The 23,692-nt window shown below is 33.9% G+C and overlaps 2 protein-coding genes across 5 annotated transcripts; one reads left to right on the top strand and one right to left on the bottom strand.

Annotated features, from left to right (window-relative positions):
- Positions 1–5,108: 5,108 nt before the first annotated feature.
- On the top strand, positions 5,109–6,808 carry LOC142608889 (uncharacterized). Its single transcript, XM_075780548.1, has 4 exons — positions 5,109–5,550; positions 6,002–6,206; positions 6,304–6,495; positions 6,718–6,808. Exons 1-4 carry the CDS (start codon positions 5,109–5,111, stop codon positions 6,806–6,808), a joined length of 930 nt encoding a protein of 309 aa, XP_075636663.1.
- Positions 6,809–16,025: 9,217 nt separating this feature from the next.
- LOC142611017 (NADPH-dependent aldo-keto reductase, chloroplastic-like) lies at positions 16,026–20,709 on the bottom strand. 4 transcript variants are annotated; one of them, XM_075783011.1, is made up of 8 exons: positions 20,657–20,709; positions 20,381–20,533; positions 18,721–18,771; positions 17,736–17,812; positions 17,411–17,498; positions 17,040–17,315; positions 16,592–16,840; positions 16,026–16,301 (listed from the first exon to the last, which is right to left on the bottom strand). In XM_075783011.1, the coding sequence occupies exons 2-8, from the start codon at positions 20,495–20,497 to the stop codon at positions 16,194–16,196; spliced, it is 966 nt and encodes a 321-aa protein (XP_075639126.1). In that variant the 5' UTR covers positions 20,498–20,533; positions 20,657–20,709; the 3' UTR covers positions 16,026–16,193. The 4 variants fall into 4 exon arrangements, with proteins under 4 accessions (XP_075639126.1, XP_075639128.1, XP_075639125.1 ...); XM_075783013.1 differs by having other exon boundaries at positions 16,026–16,280; XM_075783010.1 differs by lacking the exon at positions 20,657–20,709 and having other exon boundaries at positions 20,381–20,620.
- Between the last annotated feature and the right edge of the window lie 2,983 nt (positions 20,710–23,692).

The raw sequence follows: 23,692 nt of genomic DNA, 5'->3' as shown, positions 1-23,692 counted from the left end.
AAGTCATGGAGTGGAAACTTATTGTAGAATGAGGTGTTCATTTGTATTGGTGTGCGACTCTTTTTTCAAACTACCATTACAATTTACAAACTTCTTGAATGTGAAGGCATTGATTCTCTCGAAGCTTTGCAAAATGCTGCTATATGCACACACGTCACCATATATTATACTATTAAACCAGTTTATACCAGACAGGTAGTACCGTCCAGTAGTTGCACCTAATCTTTTTAATGGTCTATTGTGGCACAGTGGATCACAGTTTACTGGTAGAATAATGTAGAATAGCTGTAGTAGACTAATCATGTTAACAGGTGCCCATAATAATTTTTTTTAAAAAATGGTTTGTTAATAATTGTTCTAAAAAATCCGTTAATATTTTTCGTAGTAAAATGTGTGAAAGTGTGGTATTAACATTATTTGACAAAAAGTCTACTGAGACAAACTTTGTCACACCTTTTGACACAGCTTATACATGTGTCAAATAGTGATTAAATTATTTTTTACCAAGTATTAGTGATGGTCCTATGTGTAAGTGATGTAATCCAATCATGAATTGACAAATGTGCAAGTTATGACAACTGACAAAGTGTGTGATAAAATGTGTCCCTAGAAAAATTGTCATCAGTTGTGCTTCACTTGGGGAGGTCATGTCAAAAGGTGATTTGCTACAACAAAATGTCCGTTTTTCCTCCTTCGGGCCTTTCTTGGATGCTGGCCTTTTAATCAAGTCAATGAGGTTGAGAGCAATTCAGTTTTATGAGAATTTTTGAGTTATTTTAGGACCACAAAATCTTTCACATTTCTGCAATTATTTTATGTGACAAACTATAACTGACTATTTCTCACTTTCATATGGATCTTTTAAATTTTTTTTCATCACTCACAATCTTTCATATCAGAGTTCTGGTAAAGTTATGGCATAAAAGATTGAATTACTATATTTTCTCTTTTCTTTTTATGTGAACATGAAAAATACCTAGAATTGTACGAGTGTACACAAGAGACAAATCTCAGTAAAAAAAAAAAAGGAAAAAAAAAGAGAGACAAATGTAATATTTATCACAAAATGCGCTATATCCTAAAAGAAATAATAAAAAATTACAATTTGAGACTTTTTGAGTTGTTTATGTATAGCTCAAATTGACTTACTATATGCTCAACATGGAACTCAACACACATCCATCCACACAACCCACATCTAGTCAACATGGGACATTGCAACAAAAGTGGGATGTGTACACCAAAAGCTACTCGAGAGATTACAAATGTTTTTCACCAAAAGCTAAATGGAGCTTGGACTACTTTTACCGAATACTCAAGATCTGAGCTTGAAACTCTATATGCTTGCTTTATAGCTCAACATTTTAAGCATAAGCAACCAAACAAGGAAGTGAAGAAGGCCTTTGTGGAATATGTGAAACACCACTATTCTGATTAGATATTTCACATTAAAAATCCTATTTTTAAGAAGTACATTAAGAAAGAAGATCGTTACAAGAATGGTCTTTCCTTCATTCCTACATTCTTTTGGAAAAAGATGGTAGATAAATTGATGGATGGAAAATGAGGGGTGAGTATAAAGGAAATACATGTCATAAATTCTCTCTATCTCTCTTGCACTCTCTCTAACCATTATTTGTGGTTTACATTTTTCACAATTGTTATATTATTTTAATTTATATTTAATTTTGATAGTGGTTTAAGTAATCAAATTAAGTTATTACTATTGTTAAATTTTTTTAAAAAGTTATTACTGTTGTTTATGATATATTATATGATTATATTTGATATAGTTATATGTGTACTTATTTATTGAAACATTGATACAAATACAAATTCAGTTTAATTGTTTCATTTTAACTCATGTTTAATGCTTTTTTTTTTTAAGGATGGTACTAGTAAAGATGAAGAGGACAACTCAAATAATAATATGGAGGTCGAAAGCAACTTGGAGGGTGACTTTGAGGAAAACTAATATAGATCTTATCATAAAACTAGTTGTTTAAGTTTAAAACAAAATTTTTATGTCATGGTTTAATTTCAGGATTTTTTTGTATATTCTATATTTTAAAGTTTGAACTTATAAGAATTTTTATGTTTCAATGGATCAATTTTTAGTAATCTAGTTGTTAATTATATTTTTTTTGAAAGAGATACTATTGCTGGCTTTATGAATGTGTCCCCTTCATGCTTATATAACTATTTTGTTTCAGAGATGCACTTGTTTCTAATTAAATGTTCATAAAATATTTTTGTCTCTCTGTTCTCAAAGTCCTCTAAATTTTTCCTCAACATATGTTATTCTAAAACTCCTTTAATTTGGGACGGAAGGGAACTGTGAGACTTCTTTTCCAACATGCTGAGGAGGCAAGTTCTGGTGCATATCACATGATTAAAGATGGTGCTCTTCGTGATGCTGAAGCTATATTTGGAATGCACATTAGTCCTATTCTACCCACGGGAAGTATAGATTCCATTTCAGCGCCTGCCTTAGCTGCGGTATGCTTCTTTGAAGCAAAAATAGTAGGAAAAGATGGGATTGCTGCAGTTATTGCTGCATCATTTGTAATTTTGGCATTGCAATAGCTCATCTCGAGAGAAACTGATCCCCTTCATAGTTAGGTATGTCTCTATCCTCAATCTTTTATTGTAATCTATTTGAAAAGTTTCATATTGGGTAAGGGTGTGCATGGGTTAGGTTGAGGGGATTTTTTTGACCCAACTCACCACGGTGGGTAAAACAAATTCAACCCATGCCCAACCCATCACATAAATCCAACCCAACACACATGCATGGGTCGGGTCGAGTTGGGTTGAACCCATGGGTTAGACAAATTATTATTATTATTATTATTATTATTATTATTATTATTATTAAATTGAGTAGAAAAAAATATAAATATAAATATATTAAAAAAACCCCAAGATGAGTATCAATGTAACTCCTTAAAGGCAAACAACACTAATGACTAAACAACAAAAATAATTTACTAGGTTTGAGTGAACTAATTGGCTTTTATATAGGATAGGAAGAGCTGGTTATTTTAAAAAATTTATTAATTATATAATATATTTTAAATAAATATATGAGTGGGTTGGATTGGGTTTGGCGGGTTTGAAATTTTATGATCCAAACCTAACCCAACCCATAATCAAAAACTTTTTTGTAACCCAACCCAACCTACTAAACCCTAAAAACTGATCCAACCCGACGGGTTGGGTTGGGTCGGATCGATTTTGGCGAGTTGACTGCACACTCCTACTAGGTGGGTGCTTGGTCATGGCTTTATGTACTCGTTGGCCTCTCCACATGATAATTTAAGCTTTTGGGTTGGAAGCTTATTGTAGCTTCCATTTTGCTCCACTATGAAAAACTCTCTGGGGAACCTCAAGCTATAAAGCCTTCATCTACATGAGTTTGACCACCCCCCCCCCCCCATCCCAAACAAAATAAATTGCTCCCCTCTATTCTCTGCTAACTCTTTTAGGTCCAAATTGGTGTCCCCTTTAGTAAATCTTATAGGAGGTTTTCAAAATTTTTTTTTTTTGGCTATTTTCAAAATATTTCAACTATATGGCTGTGCAAGAATGAAGTGAATAGGCAACATATTTTTTGTTGTTGTTGTTTGGGGGGTAGGGGGTATAGGTGACTGAAAGCATATAAAACATCCAATGTGACATAAAGCTAATACTAAGCTTTTTTTTGTTGAAGGTGCTATCCGTTACTTATGTCAGAGGTGGTACTACATCTAGGAAGCACGGATGTGGTGTTTGAGCCGTTGAACCCGCGTCCGACATAGGGAGGCGCAGGCGATGCAGTTGCCTGCACGTCTGTGCCGCGTCCCTTTTTTTTTTTTTTTTTTTTTTCCGAGGCGATACGCGCCGATTCACGTTGACACGGAGTTGATTCAGGCCGAATCGGTCCGTATCGGGCACAACCACCGATACTGGCCGATACAGCCGATACCAGCCAAAATTCAAAAAAATATGTATATTAGAAGGTGCAAAACGCAACGTTTAGCTTGGCTGAAAAAAAAAAAAAAAAAAAAAAAAAAAAAAAAAAAAAAAAAAAAGGTGCAAAACGCACCGTTTGGAAAAAATTAAAAAAATCCTATACACTACACCTTCAGCCTTCAGCCCTCTTCATTTTCCTCTCCTGATATCCTCTCGTGCCTCTCTGCCTCTCTCCCACTCTCTACCTCTCTGGTCTGAGCTCCAGCTCATGCTCCACTTCAGCTCTAGTTTGTGCTCCACTTCAACCTCTGCTCTCCGTCTCACTCTCCGTTGCTCTGCTCTTTGTCTCACTCTCACTCTCCATCTCTCTCACTCTCCTTCTCCCTTCAGGTATCATAGCTCTCACACTCTTACTTAATAGTTAATAGTTGATTTTTTATTTAGTTAATAGTTATTATTACTCATTGTGATTTGTGATTGTGTTGTGAATCTGTGGTGATCTGTTTTTATTTTTTTTATTTTTTATATAAGCTGTCTATGTTATGTTGTGAGTCTTGTGATACTGTGGTTTGATTTTTATTTAGTTAATAGTTGTTATATATTTGGAAATTATTTGTAGGTTAAATTGAATCTGTTGAATTTGCAATGGATGAAGCTATTAGCACAAAAAGTTCACCTTCATCTAGCGAAGAAGTGCCAAATGATGAAGCTCCTCTTTGGCAGTATGTGATTAAAATAGAAAAACCACTTGGTTCTACTGTTAAATCAGGTGGAAACACACACTTTAAGTGCAACTATTGTGGTAAAGTTTATTTGGGATCCTATTCTAGGGTTAAGGCTCATTTATTAAAAATTATTAATAAAGGTATTAAAGTATGCCCTTGTGTAATACCAAGCCATAGGTTGGAAATGCAACAAATGCATGATCAGGTTGAGAATGATAAATTAGAGAGAGAATAGAGAAGACAAATTCCCTTACCCCCACCTCCCCCAGGCCATGGGCCTATTGGCCCTATTCCCTCATTTCCGACACAGGAAGAGAGTAATAGTACAAATCCCTTTGATGGTAATAAGAGGAGGAAGGTTGTGAATCCTACGATAGAGAGAGCATTTTAGAATACTGCTAGACATGAATTGATAGTAGCATTGGTAGGATGTTTTACACCGGTGGGCTTCCGTTTAACTTTGCAAGGAACCTATATTATTGTAGTTCCTATTCATATGCCGCTAGTCATAGCATTCCAGGTTATGTTCCTCCTGGATACAATACATTGAGAACAACACTTTTGCAAAGAGAAAAAGCTCATGTTGATAGACTTTTGAAACCAATTAAGGACTTTTGGCTTGAAAATGGTGTAAATATAGTTTCTGATGGATGGTCAGATCCACAAAGGAGGCCTCTTATTAATATTATGGCTGTACCAGATGGGGGTCTAGTGTTTATAAAGGCAATTGATGGGTCAGGTGAGTTCAAAGACAAGCATTATATTGTTGGGGTGTTGAGGGATGCTATAAAAGAGATTGGACATGACAAAGTTGTCCAAGTCATCACTGATAATGCTAATGTGATGAAGCCTGCTGGAGCTTTTATTGAGGGTGAGTATTCCAAAATATTTTGGACACCTTATGTTGTCCACACTCTCAATCTAGCTTTGAAGAATATTTGTGCAGCAAAAAACACTGAAAAGAATGAAGTTACATATGAGGAATGTAGTTGGATTATACATATTGCTGATTGTGCATCCTTCATACGTGTTTTTATCATGAACCATTCAATGAGGTTGGCAATGTTTAATGAATTTTTTCCATTAAAACTGCTCCAAGTTGCTGATACTAGATTTGCTTCAGTTGTTATAATGCTAAAACAGTTGAAGTTGATAAAAAGATGCCTTCAAGCCATGACTATTAGTGAGCAATGGGCTTTATAGGGAGGATGATGTTGGAAAGGTTTAAAAGGTAAAAGAGATGGTTCTAAGTGATCTTTGGTGGGATAGTGTTGATTATATCCTTGAATTCACAACACCTATTTATGATATGCTACGAGTAGGTAACACAGATAAGCCTTGTCTTCATCTTGTGTATGAGATGTGGGATTCAATGATAGAGAAGGTGAAGGCAGTAATATATCAGCACGAAGGCTTGGAAGATAATGAGTATAGCTCATTTTGGAGTGTGATGTATGATATACTCATTGATCGATGGACTAAAAATTGTACACCACTACATTGCTTGGCTCATTCCTTAAATCCTAAGTAAGTACATTTATTTTCTATTTTCTATTTTCTTAAGTCCCCCCTTCTAGTAAAACACACGTTTCATTTATATTTGTTTTTTAATCTTTAACTCTAGGTATTACTCCATTGAATGGCTTTCGAAGAATCCAAAACGTATCTCTCCACATCGAGATCATGAAATTTCTATGGAAAGGAGCAAGTGTTTGGATCGATACTTTGAAGATGTGAATGAATTAAATGTGGTGAAGTTTGAGTTTGCTGCATTTTCAGAAGGGATGTTTCCTTCACCAGCTGCCTTGACAGATAGGTGGGTCTTACAACCTTTGGTTTGGTGGCAATACCATGGCTCCGCATTTCCAACTCTTCAAACCCTTGCCCTTAAACTTCTTGGACAACCTTGTTTATCCTCATGTGTTGAGAGGAATTGGAGCACATACAAATTCATTCATTCCTTAAAAAGAAACAAAATGGCTCCTACACGCGCTGAGGATTTGGTATATGTGCATTCTAATCTTTGACTCTTGTCAAGGCGCAATGAGGAGTACATAAATAGAGAAACAAAGATGTGGGATATTGTTGGAGACTCTTGGAATGAGGGCGACATATATGGAGGAAAGTGAAGCTATTGATCTTGATGATGATGATGTTGGTGTTTGATTGTCTTGTTGATTATCTTTTATTTTGTTTTAGTTTCAAATTTGTGAGTTGTATTCTAATTTCCGAACATCATGGAATGTTTTAGTTTCAATCTTGTGGGTTGTATTTAATTTATGAACATCATGTTTTAGTTATTATTTACTATTGCTCTTAAATTTGGTATATGTTTATATAATGTGAAAAAGCATACTTAGCAATATATTAAAAATATAAATAAAAATATTTTTAATAATTTTTTAATCGCCGCACCCGCACCCAACTTTTTCAAAAATTGCAGTGTCCTGCACCCGCACCCGAATCTCAAAACGCACTCATGCTTCATAGACAATAACATTCAGGGTGAAATTCCATATAGCTTACCCCCCAATGCCACAAATATGTAAGATGCCTGTTTTGTAAATTGTGATTCTTATATGCTTAATTTTTTTTTTTCAAGTTTTTGGTGATTCTTCTACTTTTTCGTGAATGCAGAAATATGGCATACAACTATTGAGCCAAAATATTCCCCACTCTTAACCAGCCTTGAAATATCTCTGACATCTGTGAGTTACTTCTCCCCCCCCAGTGCCTATTTACTGAATTGCTTTTGTTTTTTGATTATTCAGTTAGAAACTCTTGATTTTTTCCTTGTAGAAATCTCAGCCACAATTTGTTGTCGGGACCAATTGGCAATGTTTTTACTGGCTTATAGAATCTCAAAGAGATGTACATGTTCTTCACCTGATCCTTATATTTTCTTTCCCTGGCGTTTGTAAGTGAAAAGAAGGTAATGCAAAGTACAACATTCCATGAAATATAAACAAGTTCTAGTATAACTGAACTTATGGTTTCTGTTACTAGTTTTCTTATGAACAATTCTGAAACTTCTTTCATGGTATGGCCTTTTACTATCTTTTTGATGTGTTTGAATCAAACTTAATATAAATTGAGTAAAGCAGAAGTAAGATAGCTGGTATTGCTTCTTGAAATCTTCTGTCTTAAGCGTTATATTTGTTTATATAGTAACAGGTAGGGCAATTGTTTTTTCTTCCCAGGTTAAACTGTAAAATTGGTCTTCTTCCTTGTAGTGGTTCATTTGATGACTTCATCGTGCAATTTAAGTTTAAGCATTGGGCAACCCTCTTTTTGAATTCATTATTATTCCAAACTTAAGTGTATTAAGTATGTTGTCAATTGATAGTATAATCTGAGGGACATCCTTAAATTAAATGTTTTGTGTCACTCCTTTAACAGGGACCTATCATAGAATAACTTTACTGGAGATCTACCAAGTTCATTTGGTGAAATATGTACTTATTAATGCTAAGTTTATATAATTGGAATTTATTTTGAAGATAAAATATTCCATGATGCCATAAATTAGATGATACATGCACTATTATCTACTTATAGTTCTCTAGAGAGTCTTTTATTTATTTATTTATTAATTTGCATAATTTTCAGAATAATTTGTGGAACCTATTTAGTCATAGTTGGTTCAATAAGAAAATAAACAGGTTGTACCAGTGAACACCTCTTACTTCTATTGGGTTTAGGAAAGTTCGTTATTATTCCCAACATTGAAGAGGTTTAATGTCCACTTAAGAAATAGCAATAGGATTTTGATCATATCCTTACAATGCATGTGCAATAATATTACAATGTGAAGTCACTTCCTTTGCATTTTAGAGACTTGCTGTGCCCGTTTGCACAGAATGTGTGGGCTATGGTCAAGGGAAGAGTTCATGTAGAAATGAGGCCACTGACTCTTTCCTTCTCTTTAAGCAGATGCAGCAGAAGCTTAGCTAGTTGGAGTTGGAGAGATGGGCAACCATGGCATGGGCAATTTGGAACGCAAGAAATAGATTCTACTTTCAGTAGGTCCAAGTCCATCTGAAGGCAATCTTTGAAAGTGCAAGTGGTTTTCTGGAGGAATATCAAAGAATAATGGCCTCACAAGTCTAACGGGCTCTGGTATAAACTTTCTGTAGTTGGGGTCTGTTTTTTCCTTTGTTTTCCACTCTCTGGGTTTCAGCTTGTGTTGGGGACACCACTCCATGTAGTTGGTGTCCCCCCCCCCCCCCACGACGCTAGTTTTCTAACTAGCTTTACTTGTAATTCTTCTTTGTTTTCTAATAAAGAATTTCTATCCTTTTTAGCTCAAAAAACAAAGAGAATTGACTTATTTGATAATGTTTATATTCTGATCGGCTTACCTTCCAATTGGACAAGCTCACTTTCCTTGATGGGAAGAAATTTTTATTCACTTTTGAGAGAGAGAGTCCATAAGGCTGCTATTTTTAAATTTTAGGCTGTCATTTTGAAGTTGAAAGTGCTATCACTTTTTTATGGGTAAAATTTATTAGAAAATAAGGATAAACCTTTCATATATAAGATGTATATAAAAGGCTTTAAACAAAAGATTCATCTAAAGAATACAAAAGTGTTATATGTTTATACCTTTTTTTTTTCTTTGAATCTTAGAATAACTTTTATCTCTAAAAAAGTTAATATTTTAAAGATTATTTGTGAAGGCCAATCGTGGCCCTCACAAATGATTTAGTATTAGTGAGGGCATATTTTTAACCCACACAAAAAATAAACTTTTTGCAAGGGATTTTTATTGTCCCTTGGAAATAATTTGATGGGAACATTTCCCTCCAAATTTTCGACATTTTAATGGTTATTTGTGAAGGTCGATCTTGGACCTCGCAAATAATTTAGTATTAGTGACAGCATTTTTTTAACCGTCACAAATAATACACTTTTTGCGAGAGATTTTTAATTGTCCCTCGCAAATAATATGGAGGGAAAATTTCCCTCCAAAATATGAACATTTGTGACAGCTACAACACATAATTGCAATAACTTTTCTTATTGATCGCAAATGTTTCACATTTTACCAAGTATTTGCAAGGGCTTTATTTTGCAATCAGAAATAGGATTTTTTGATAGGGCTTTTTGGGTCTGTTAAAAATTTTATGTCACTAAAAGACATTTTTCTTGTAGTGTGGTATATTTTAAAACAAGATAGTTGAAAAGGAAATAACAACTTCCTCTTTCAAAAGTTAGTAAAGTTTACAAATTGAATGTAAATGTTCTTAAAAGACTTTTTATTTATTTTTTATGGGAATGCTCTTGAAAGACTTAGTCAGGATTTAAAAATTTAGACAGGTGACAAATTTTGGCCTCATGATTATCTTTGAGTTTGCTTTATACAACTTTTTCATAATACTTTCTATCACCAAAACTTATTGTATTACTTCTTTATAGACACACACACACACACACTTATTGTATTACTTCTCCACACACACACGCGCGCGCGTGTGGAATAAAATATGGCATTATGTAGAATTTTTTTAGAGTAATAATTATCACACTTATTGTTGCGCACGCGCCATGTATACCCATTTGAAATTTCAATTAAAATTATAAAATTGTATCTAAAAAATGTGTAAAATAGGGATATGCAAATTATTAGTGTCTTTACTCATGAAATTGTGATCGATAATAACCCTTATTTTTTATTCTATTTCATTTTTCAACATTTTATTTCTTACTTATAGTGTCAATTTTATTTAACTTAACATTACATTAACACCGGAGTTCCTCTCGTTTATACTCTCCTAAAATGGAGCTTTTGTAACTAGATAGTTTTAAAATAGTTTTTAAGAATTCATCTTTTCTTTCATTTATCTTATTTTAATTTCTTGTATGAATCTAAATAAAAAAGTCTCCTATTTTATGTTTTTGCTGGGTCGACTTAGCCTTTTATGTTTGACCATTATTGTTTATTACTTTATTACTTCCATCTTACAATACTAAAATATTCATTCCAAAAATAATGTTTGATGATATTGAAAATTGTTAGTAAGCTGCATAGTTCTCATGTGCCCTAGACAAAATATGCGCAACAAAGAAGAAGAAAGCCTTACAGAAAGTATCGGTGTGGTACTGACCAAATACCCTCCGAAGGTTAAGTTAAAGAATGTTCACAACTCTAGAGTGCTAGAGCTGGGGTAAATTATGTGTACCTTAATTTCTGAGGGCTTTGGGCTTTTATAGTAGTGTAGAACCAACATTTGTTTCTTGGCGGCCAAGGCGTTTCCTTGTAGGGAAGATCCTCTTTAATACACATATTTTGCGGGATCCTTTCCATGTAGAAACTTTGTTGATTAGGATTTATCGTGGGGCACAAGACATTTTGATATGAGGTTTCTTGGAGTCCACTTAGGCCACGGAGATGCCACGTGGCTCAACTACCCATCTCCTTTGCATCCGTCTAATTTGAACCTATCCACTATAGAGGGTCCGTCCGTTTTCCTTTTTCTCCGTCCTCCAGGGCATAACCCGACCACTCACTTAATACCATCGCTTACGGTTAACCTTTTTGAACGGATCCATCTATCTCAATTTTATCCTCTCCAATGTTCATGTGATGAAATAAATCCTAGTTTATTAAAATAAATAAATCGGCTTGGTGGGGGCATTTATTTCTTTCATTTTTTTTTTTTTTTGCTTTCAAATGGAAGATTTTTTTTTTTTGTTTCTAATTATGATTTTTTGTTGTTGTTTTTTAATGTTTGGAGTCTTCTAATTTGTTTTATAATAGTACTTTGTGTATGACAACCCAATGTTGGCCGCTCAGAACATTCGCATCAACTTCAACAAAATTTTAGTTAAATTAATTAAAAAAACTTTATTTTTGCTAGTTTGACAAATACACACATACATCAATATCAATGTTTATTTCTCTACTTTACTTAAGTATTATTTTTTCTCTCTTCAAAAATAAATAAATAAATTTTTTTTTCATCACCCCTTTCTCAGTAATCCAATAGACTCTCCTTTTGCCTCAATGGACCCTCCTTCAGCAATACCACCAACCACCCCCTGCTACCCAAAAAACCATCAAAATCATAGAAAAATATAGACCAAAACTTACTGCTTCGCTCTCTCTCTCACGGAACAACCATAGAACCCTTCTCTCTCTCAATTTTGAGAAACTGTGCCCCCGACTCATTTTGGAAGGCCAAACCCACGTGAATGGGTGGAGTCGTGTTATTATTTCTCAAAATGGAGGTTCGACTAATTATATTTTTCTCTTTAAATTAAGGGCTTTACAATGGAGTCGTCACGTATTTAGTTATTGGAATAAATAAGAAAAATATAATTGAAAAATTCCTCATTTTATTGATTTAAGAATGAATGTACATTGATCATAGGAAATTACATTACTTTGGTCCTACATACAATCTAAGATAAAGTACATGACTTTTTTTCCTAATTACAATCTAGAGATTGAAAATTATATGAATAAGCATTTGATCTACTAGCATTTGATCTACTAACCCTTAATCTAAGCTCAAAAGTTATGTTACAAAATGTGAAGATGTTAGGCATTCACCTTGCCTGGTGAAACCGGTCTTTTAGACTATGGTGGCCAACATTCATGTCATATCATCTAATATATTATCAACCAATTGCATGTTAAATTTAATGTGTGTACATGTGATAAACCCTAATTCCATTTATTAATCATTGCATTTCAATTGAAAAATAAATTTTAGTGAATGTGTGTGAATGGTAGGATTGTTCAGCCACTGCTCGCCATCGAGGGAACCGCCTCTTGCTACACTGACCCGACTGCCTCAGAGCTCAACCGCAGGTGTCAGGTGCGGTGGTTGGCAACTTTTTTTGAATATTGATGTTAGTAGGTGTGGCTAGCGGTGCTGAGTTTTGCCCACCGATGAGAACCACACCGAATCACCTATATATATGTATGTATGTATGTATGTATGTATGTATATATATATATATATATATATTTGTATATATTTATAAATGTTTCAGTGCGAAAGAGAACTCAGAGAAGGAGAGGGAGAGAGGCGACTGAATTTGAAGAAAGAAGAAGAAGAAAACAACAACGATGTTTTTTTCCTTGGAATTTCACATTGTCTAAGGAAGCACATAAAGATGTGTTTATAAGGAGTAATCTCTCTTTAATGTATAAAGATCATTTCTACCACTGTTGTGTGCTTAGGGGGAGAACAAAATTGTGAGGGATATGGGTCTCAAAACGGACAATATCTATATAGTTGAGGCAACATCATTACGTGTTGTTGCTCATTCTTTGATTTTTGGGACAACTATTCAACTGTGCTTTTACTCCAATTCCTTGTAATATGCACGTGTATCATGTGTGCCATTGTTTTTAAATTAAAGAACAGATAATTTGTCTTTTTTATTTCTTAGTGACTGCCGGATAAATTTTCTTAAATAGATGCTATATGAGGTATCACAGATTTGCATTCTCAAAAAAGAAAAGAAAAGAAAGTATTATAGATTTGGATCTGGTTATTGCACCATGCAATACCTCTAAATCAATCAAAACTTCTTCTTTTTTTACCTTTTTAGGAAATTTTTTTTTGACACAATGGCTGAAAGTTAACTTTTGATATCTTTTCATCTTAATCCTGATATTTTTATAATTGGCGCATCATGTCATGTTGATAGAAAATAATTTTTTTTTTTGAGAAAAAAACTGAAAATAACTCGGTGCCTTACTCCAAAAAAAAAAAAAAAAAAAAAATCCACTGGTTTAAAGCTTCCAATTGAGGCCAAAACAAATTTTAAATTAATTTTCCAATTAAGCCTAATTAATAATTTTTTTTTTTTTTGACAAAAGGCCTACTTAATTAATTAGCCAATTGATTTATGCATGGATAAACATAGCATAGCAACAAATCCTAAACCATCACAAGAACTCAAACATGAAACACCTCAAACTATTTACGAAAAGAAACTCCAAACCCAGGAAAAAAAAAACTCTTTGGGGCCTATAGCACTAGATCATTTTACTAGTAAGAAATTTTTTTTTTTTTTGGGTTAAACGGGGACTACATTAAGAACTAACAAGCCGAAGAGACTAAAGTAGCAGTTGAGAGCCTACAATAGTACAACCTAGAAGCATCTGAATTAACAAAAGCAGAAATTTCAATAGAAGGGGGAATATCAATAACAACAAAATATTCAAGAATAGAGCATCCCCTTTTGGCTAGAGCATCCACACACTTATTTACTTCTTGAAAGACATACACCACTTGGGAATGGAGAAATCTGTCTAGCAATGACCTACAATCATTAAGAAGAGAGGAGTACACTCTTTTAGCACTTGCTTTAGAATTAACTAAGTCTACAATTACTTTAGCATCAGGTTCGACTTCAATATTTGCAATACATTATACTTACAAACCCTCTAAGATAAGTAAATGAAAATGTATCTGAGTGTTCTGCTACTGCCAAAAACCAATTGCACCCAATTCTCTCTCATTACTAGCTTTTGGTTTCGCAAGTTGACTTGCCAATTGCAAGACCAAGTCTCCTTGGCCACTTCAAGGCCTCTTGAAGATTTTGGGATTGCTTTAATGATTCTCGACACCAAGCTTCAACAAAGATCATTGAAGGTATCTATGCGCATAAGGCATGGGTCTCCTTTCTAAGGAATTGGCAATTTGAAAGGGTGAAGGAAGAGACTACAATGGGTTTTTCTCCTAAGGGAATTGGTAGCTCTCTCACTCTTCAAATATGAGAATTGGGTGTATAAAATGGTGGAATTTGGAAGTTTTACGAGAGGGTTAATTGGATGGGTACAATAGGGAAATAGTGTAACTGATCTTCTCTCAAGTTACAAGGCTTTCTTGATCGAGGATTGGCAAGAGTCGGGCGAGATATTTTGCCAACTGATTATCAAAAAGTCCAACTCACTGACATCTCTAACTTACTCGATTGAGATTGTTGATGCAGTTATTCCACTTCCAACACTTGATCTCTTAGCTCATATACAATGCAACCCACAAATGTACAAATACATAAATTTTAGTTGCAAGAAATTACGAAAAAATTTGGCACAGAGTATGCCATCACAAAAAACTTTCATAGATTGCATTTGGCACATGAGACAAGCAAGCCATAGTGATGGATCTCGTAGAACTTCCACCAATGTCGATTAACAAGGACAAGAAAATCGGCATGTCATTTTAGAAGTCTATGTTAGTTGGCTTTATTTAGTGACAAATTTGTATGTATTTTATTTATATTTTAATGTATCTTTTTGAGACTAAATTGTATTTGAGGTAGATGTACTTGAGCCTTATCTTCTGTTTGGAAAGCTGCATTTAGAGTCATCTCGCAACCTCATGTGACTTACACTGCCCGTGAGTGACACATGGAAAAATGTCAAGATTAGAGTGATTACTAGGCAAGTCGAGACCATCTCACAACCAACCAGGTCACAACAAGGTCGCGAGTTACACGATCATTTTACTCTACTCTCTATACATTTTCTAGCCACTATGATTATGCTAGCACACACCTTCACCGCTATTGTGCGTGGCTAGGCCTTTAGATAAGGTCCTTAACAAACCCTAGAACACAAGTTGAATATCCCAAAGGCCACCCTTGTAAGAAAAGAGAGAGCTTTTGGTTTTGAGTAAAACAACTCTACATCTCTTTTCTATTTCTTTCAATCATTGATTGAGATTTTGTATTTCTTCATCTCACCCATACACAATCCCTTGTGAGTTGTGAGTGAAGGTTCTTGAAAACTTGAGAAGCCAGATTCAAATTCCAATTTATTTAGTGGTGTTTCCACTGGTGTTTCAATGGAGGTTCTCCAGTAGAGAAAGGACTCGGAGTAGTCGGTTGCTAGCCAGAGCTAGGAGGGCCCAAGTACATTGAGGCTTTTGGGCTTAGAGGGTTCATAGTGATTTATTGTACCGCAACTATCTTGTCTAGTGGAGATTTCCGATGATGTTGTCCGGAGAAAGGTTTTTTTACCCTAGGTTTCGAATTTTTCTCTTCCTAAACGCTTCTTGGTGTTTAACTGTCGTTTGCATTTTTTTTTTTTTTTTCATATTGATCTATATTTGATGTGCTTTGTATGGTTTAGTTCTTGTTATATGGAGATTGGTTAATCACTTACAATTGGACTATTTTATTAGTTTAACTTAAAAGTGATTTAGATGTTAAAAGTACAGTTTAGAGTTCTAATGTTTTATTAGGGTTGCTTTAGCATCTGTCATAATTGATTTTGAAAATTTGGATGTCATTCAAAAAAGTAACCGAAACTGGTACTACAAATTCTTGGTTGAACTCTTCTGCAATAAAGGCAGGCAGAACTCACTTCTCAAACTGATATGCTCACCAAATGCTCTTTTATTAACTTCAAAGTTTATCTAGCAGAAACAATTTGGTCCCAGATTATGGTCAACACCAGTTAAAAACATTGAAAATCAAGTACTTTGGATCAAACAAAATAAAAGGAAATTTACTTCACGATGCCTGAAATTAACATCTGATTCTTACTCACAATTCACCATCCCAGAGTTCTTCAATTGTCTTGTAGTCACCAAGGGTTTCATGAACAAATGGAGTACCCTTAATTAGCCTCTCCTGCTTGAATAAATGCCAAAACTATAGTCATTTTAACTTAAAGTGAAGCCCTGTTTATTGTTTGTAAACAATTCGCTAATTCTTTTGCAACTAATTTTCAAGAACAATAAAAATGGTTGGCTGATGATCCATAAATCCATCTTACACAACACATTTTGATGAAAGCATTTATCTGAAGTATGGAATAACATATGATTTAACTCCAAGCATTGCAAAAACCAATGGCAGGAAGTTGTGTGCAATTTTATACTCATAGTGGTGTTGTCAATCCAAGATTCAAACGAATATATATACAAGAATAGGGTACTTGCCTGTTCAATTTCAGAAAGTTTTGCAAACAAATCTTCAGGTATAGACCAGTCTAAAACACCAAAATTTTCTTTGATCCTTGCCTCGTTTGTGCTCTTAGGCAGTACACTGTGACCTGCTTGCAGCCCCCAACGAAGAGCCACCTGTGCAGAAGTTTTCCCCAATTTCTCTGCAACTGTAAGGAGAATTGGATTCTTAAGGACCTCGTTCTTGATAAATCCCATATAAGGGGAACCCAATGGTGAATACCCCTGCAGGACAAAAAATTAATCATCAAGTAACCTGGGAAGTTGTTCAGAAATCACATAAAAATGAAATCAGATTTGTTTTGTTTCTGATGCTCTAGCCATAGTCTATTCTGCGTAATTTACTAGCAAAGAGCCTGTTTCCTTTTCTCTTCAAGGCTTCAAGCACAAAACAATATACACCGCTTTATATGTGCATACTTACAGACAAGTGAACTCCTTTAGATTTACAAAATGCATGTAGTTTTGGCTGCTGCCAAATAGGGTGGCACTCCACTTGGTTAACAGCTGGAGGCACGCGTGCAATCTCCAACAGATCCCCAAGCTTCTTTGAAGAGAAATTGCTTACTCCAATAGCTCGAGCCTTGCCAGAATCATAGAGTGCCTCCATTGCTTTCCATGTACTGGGTATGTCAGTTTGGGTAAGATTTTCATGTTTGAAGCCAACGGATCCCTTTTTCATACTAACTGGCCAGTGCATCTTTAGAAAAAATTAGTACTCTTAGTAATGAAATACATTAAGAAAGTCTGTCAAAGTTATTTAAATTTTAGCACTCTTAAGTGTGGTATACATACTAGATACAGATCCACATAGTCAAGTTGCAGGTCCTGCAAAGTTTTATCTAATGCCTTTGGTACGTCTTCTGGCAGGTGATCAGTACACCTGCAGATAGTTATAGTTCCAAGTAGATAACAAAAACAGCCAATAAAAATTGCAGATTATTATTATTATTGTTACTATTTTGATTAGAAAATTGGGGGAGGGGAGATTTGAACTTTGGATGTCTCCGTTGGAAACATCAAGAGGTGTAAGTTGAGTTACAATGCTCTTGTAGGTTATTTAAAATTTCATTAAAGAAAGCTTAGGAAGGTTTGCAGTCATATAATTTTTAGAACAAACCAGAGTTTGGAGGTGATCCATAAGTCCTCACGGTTGACTAGACCATCATCAAACAGCTTCTTTAAAGCTGATCCTATCTACACGCACCAAAAATTAGGTCATAACATGATTCAGACTTCATAGACAAAATATTAAAATTAGTAATGCCTAAAGAAGAGTTCTAAAGATGGATGTAAATATTCACTAAAAGCACATAGATGAAAACCTAATTAAAAAAAAAAAAAAAAGAGAATAAGTATTAGGTTTTTGCATAAAAATTGCCAAGGAGACAGTCTCATAACCAAATTTATAACCCAAGGACCATATTACCTTTCATCATGTTATCCCACTTATATGATGGATATTTCCTGAGATTATGTTATTTCTTTTTCTTGATTTTATCAGGAAACTAATGAGGAGAACAGACACACATCCTACTTTTTGTTCCTGTAATGGCCACCAAACTTTGGTACTGTGACAATCACTTGATGCCAAATGATAGTAGTACTGAAAATCTGAATCTACCAGCTCCCTACATAGTCTAAATAAAAAATATATATTTATATTTAACGTGATTTATTAAATTGCTCGCAACTAAATTCTAACATTGCCCCACATTCGGGTATGACTTAGAAAATATCAGGAGTGAGCTATGCCATGAAGATGAAGGAGACAACTATTAACCATTTCTAAATTATTCCAAGGAATATGGTTACTTCTGCTAGGTTTTAGTAATTTCTTAGAAAATCAAGCAGTAAGCTTCACAGACCAAACAGTGGCATGAAAGGTGAAATGCACTTTATAGTACCCCTGCAACTTTGGGACAACTGGTTTTCCTTTCATAAATATGTATAAATTTTCAATTCTAATAAATACTTTTTAACCATTGTCATCTTTTTCAAAAACATTTTTAAAAAAATAATAAATAAAAATTCACTTGAGGTAGATCTGACCTAAGTTAAATGACTTAACAAAATGTCATGATATGAAATGGCGACAAAATTACCTCCTTCTCATTGTAGTAAAGTTGAGCACAATCAATGTGCCGATATCCAACCTGCATTGAAATATAAAAATCTGTAAGCTGACTGCCCATTAATCATATGTAATCTGCAGGTACGTTACAAAACTCAAACTCAAAACTTAAAAACTATCCCCCCCCCTCCTCCCCCTCCTCCTCCTCCTCCTATTAATAATATAAAAGAAGTTAAATAAAGTTGAAAAAAAAAAGATACCATATTGTTTTGAGTTAAGACATTAACCATGTAGTACGTTTCCCAACTTTGTCTTGTTTTCAATTTGGTCCTTAAAATTCAGTTTTGTTCATTTCAACCCTAAACTTATAGTGTTAAATTTCATTTGTCTATCCACTTCCGTTAACTATGCAACCTATTAGGTCCATAGTTCATAGGATTGGCAAAAAGTGAACAAAAAGGTAAGTCTTGTATGTTTTTACTTTTTAGAGTATATTTCAAGTTCAAGACTCGTGCCTAGAATAACTCAAAAAGAAGGAACTTTATGTAATCTCAACACATAGCTCGACGCCTGTTGACCAATTGAGACAAGCTCAACACCTATCAATCGATAGAGAATTGCAGATCCTGATTCTCAATCAGGCCCATTAAATCGTCTAAACTCTGAAATTTAAGCCCTATATGCTAGAGTATTAAAGGACTGACTAGAGACAACTAAAATAAGTTTGGAGAGCTATGTTTTTGTAAACCTTGGGTTTTATGACCAAGTTCTAATTCACCATCAACTGAATAAAATCTGAAGATCAAGCAAAAGTTGTTGTATTCAACACATATTGCTGCTGTGAGAAGCTTCAAATCAGGTTAACGATTTCACTTTATAACCATATTGTTGTGTCATTTATTTTCTGCACTTTATCTTTTTGTCAATATGGTTTGTATGACGTGATTAACCAAAACTGAAGGTGCAAATTATAATTGGTTAATTAATTGATGGACATAAAATTGGTTAAAAGATTGCAAAGGGGTCTATATTTCCCAACACTACCTTAAAGCCCCAAAATGATGTTTTTAATTTTTAATTTATTTTTATTAGCTTTGAAATCTTAAAAAATAATATAAATCTAAAACGCCAAAAACCATCGATTTTCTGAAACTTTCCATGGATCCATGGATAATTAAAAATATTTTTTTTAGTCCTATCTCAAATACAGTTTACAATTATATTATATTTTGTCAATAGTTAAATTTTGGTTTAACTGTTATTTACTTTGTTTTTTTTTTTTTTTTTTTTTGAAGGTAAAATCAATATCATTTAAATACCAATAGCAATCGAGTCCAAATACAAAGCTTCTAATGCCCGTGGAGGGGAATCCTCCAACCAATTGCTAGGCATTTTAGTTATTTACTTTGTTACTTAACTAGTTTTAACATTTTCTAAATTAGTTTTGCTTTGAATATTGTTTTTTTTTTTTTTTGTATGTTTGGTTACTAAACTAAAAAAATCCTGATTTTTTTTTTTTGAGATCCTGAGTTTGATTATATCATGCAATTGCAATGCATGTAACAGCAAGATATATACATGTGCGAGAACAGTATTACCTTATATGTGACAATTTTTGATGTAAAAAAAAAGTAAATAAATAATATTTTTTTAAAAAAACAAAAAAAGAGCCAACAATTTAGAAGCAAAACCTGAATGGCGTTGGCGACAGCGCCTACGACACGAGGGCCGGCCTGCCCCGTCCCCAACCCAACCGAAGGCATCTTGGCCCCTGTGTTTAACTCAAAGAATCGAATTGCCTCTGCCATTTTCTCACAAAACACACACTCTAACTCTAGCTAGCTCTGCTGCAATTTATAGGCAAAGCCAAGCAAAATCAAACAAGACTCATTTGGAATGAAGATAAGTATGATAAAATAAGAGATGGGCAAGTGAGGTACGGAAGGGGACAAAGAAAAGTCACGCACCAGAAAGGAGTTGAAACTTATTACAGAATATGAGGTATTTTTTGTGTGCAACTGTCTCTTTTTTCAAACTATACCTTTCTACAATTTACAAACGTTTTGAATATGAAAGCTTGATTCGCTTGAAGCCTTGCGAAGCTGATATATGCGCACACTTCACAATATTATACTATTCAACTAGTCTATATGGATCATGCTAGTGACAGAAAAAATCCTACAACTCGCGAGTGATGAGTTGTGAGTGGCAGAGGTATAGATTCTATAACACCCGTATTTTTTATACCAATTCAATTATTATACTTAAATTATAAAAGAGACCTATAATTAAATGGATTAAATTGATTTAGGCCTAAGACATTAAAAATAAGATAAATGCTATGGGATATGAAGCCCAAGTAAAGTGGCATAAGTAAAAATATGGGCCTTGATAACCCTAGCTTTTTACCCTTTTAAGTTACACGTGTATGAACATAAGAAGTTCTTTTTCTTTTCAGCCGCAACACACAATTGAGCTCTTTTTCTTTTCTCCTTTACGGTTGTACATCAAAATCCTAGGTATGGCTGTCTTGCTCTATAGATTTAAGAAGTTTGAATAGTCATAGCTAGCAATTGTTATAAACTTAGACTATCATTATACTAATAACAAAGAGCTCCTATAATTGTATTATATTAGATAAAGATGGTCAATATGTCAAGAAGGGCCACAGACTTTGAAATTGAACCAAAGAGGGTGATAGCTTGGACTTGGTCACCATGTGAAAGAGAAAAGGGTATGCATTTACACATAGCCTCCATAGTTAACCGAATAACCATCACCTTTTTATCATTATCTAAACTAGTCCAATGACATCAAGGGATCAATAGGCTACTAGAGTAATAATTTAAGGCTATTTTGGTGGCTTCCAATATTAGATTCAATATATATATATATATATATATATATATATATAATATGATATTTTTGCTATAAAGATTTAAAGTTTTTAAATGTTTTTGCCGAAAAGCAATTACAGCATCCAAAATATAATTGGTTGCTAGCTTTGACAATGTTTGCCGTGTCCATTAAGTCCACCAAGTCATACCTATGTTATTCCCAGCATCAATTAGAAGTCATAAGGCTTTGAGATTGCTCAAGTATATGGTCCTCCATAGGCTTTAGGATTGATTTGACAGAACTATAAAATGTGGCTTCTACTATTTGACTAATAGATAGTAAAAAAAAATACGTGAAACAGAACAATTAGATTAAAGTTGAAAGTGAACTGGAGAGTTACGTAAATAAATGCAAAATTTTGGATATATCAGTATTGTCTAGGATAAAATTGTTTAAGTGTGAAAATAGATTTTTAATAAGGAAATTGTGTATTGATGGACCTATCTTTGGTGTTGCTAGGTTCTAATTCTACTGATTCATTGTGACTCAAGGGTGATTGATACCTTTTATTTTTGTAACTAAGGAGTAAGTGGTGTTTGCTAATTTTGGGGGTTTTCCCAAATAGTGTTGATTAATTAAACTATTTTATATCAAAGGAATATGTTGTTATTCTATATATATAAATGGATATTTTATAATTGCTTGATGTGCACATTAATTATTCATTTTATGAAAAACTTGTGGGACAACCTAAATTTATTTAAATTTGTATGTGTGAATATATCCTTATATTTTTGAGAATTATGAACGGATTATTTATGTAAGTATCTTGAATATGTTTTGAAAACATATGCCAAGTCATGATTAAAAGCTCAGTATTGTATTAGTCCTTAGCAAGGGACGGTCCCGGAAAAGGGGACAGTACACATTTGATAGCTCCTTAGTAAGGGATTATACTTTTGAGGATCTAAAAAGGAAGCTCCTTAGCAAGGGGGTGCATCTTTAGGTTCCAAAGGAACCATCCTTAAGAAAGGGGATGAAAAGGAGGTTTCAATCCTAAAAAGGGGATAGCACAACCCTATCAATGGGGCGTAAACGTTGACCACGAGAAAAGCCTAGGAAATTGTTTATATGATGGTATTGATATATGTGTTATGATGGCTCACAATATAAATATTTATATATATATATATATATATATATATGAAATATTTGATGATAAAATATAGATGAGGTACAAGTTATGAATTTGTTGTAAGAATTATTTTTTGAAAGGTTGTTCCCACGCCCCAATGTTAGTGAATTCCATTTATTGATTTATCTCACCCCCCCCCCCCCTTTTATTTCCCCTTACAGATACATTAGAGGGATTATTGGAGTAGAGATTCCTGGAAGTCAACAGTTACAAATTATTTTGTGGGACTGAAGATTTTATTTTTTTTTATTTTTATGGCATTAAACATTGTACTGGAGAATTATTTTGAGGATGCTTTAATTTTTGGTGGATTTAGAGCTCTGACATTTGCAATGAAATTTTTAGGTTGCTGGATTCTTTTATTTAATATTTTCATGGATTTTTCAGATTAAATAGAATTTTATTGCTTATGATTTTGGGCCGTTACAATTGTGGTATCAGAGCTTAAGATATGATTCTGTAGACACTTGAAAACTAGGTTATGATTCTGTAGACTTGAAAATTAGGATATGATTCTATGGACACTTGAAACTAGGTTATGATTCTATAGACTTGAAAATTAGGATACGATTCTATAGACACTTGAAAACTAGGTTATGATCTTGATTTTTTTTGTCAAAGCATTGGTATCTAGGTTATGTTGATGAGATATTTTAAATAATTTTGGCAATGTTACTTCTTATGTTTAGTAGTAATAATTGTTGCACCATCTATATTTCTTGATTTCTTTGTTAGCTAGGTATCATGCCACCCAAAAAGAAGAGAGTAGCTAATTCTAATAGTGAGGAACCTATTGTTAATTTGCAAAGGTCAACCAAAGCAAGAGTTGGTACTGAGGCTGAAGTCACTCAAAACGTGAGAGATAATGAACGTCCTAGGGTGGCACGCATTGATCCTTTGGATGAAGCTACTGCACGATTGTTGGACAGGTTGACCTATGTTGCTAGTAGAGGTGCAAGTAGAGTAGAGG

This window comes from Castanea sativa, chromosome 9 (genome assembly GCF_040712315.1).
Source record: "Castanea sativa cultivar Marrone di Chiusa Pesio chromosome 9, ASM4071231v1".
In the NCBI taxonomy this organism is placed as follows: domain Eukaryota; kingdom Viridiplantae; phylum Streptophyta; class Magnoliopsida; order Fagales; family Fagaceae; genus Castanea; species Castanea sativa.
The sequence above is the reverse complement of the archived record's forward strand: the minus strand, read 5'-3'. Positions and strand labels throughout refer to the sequence as shown.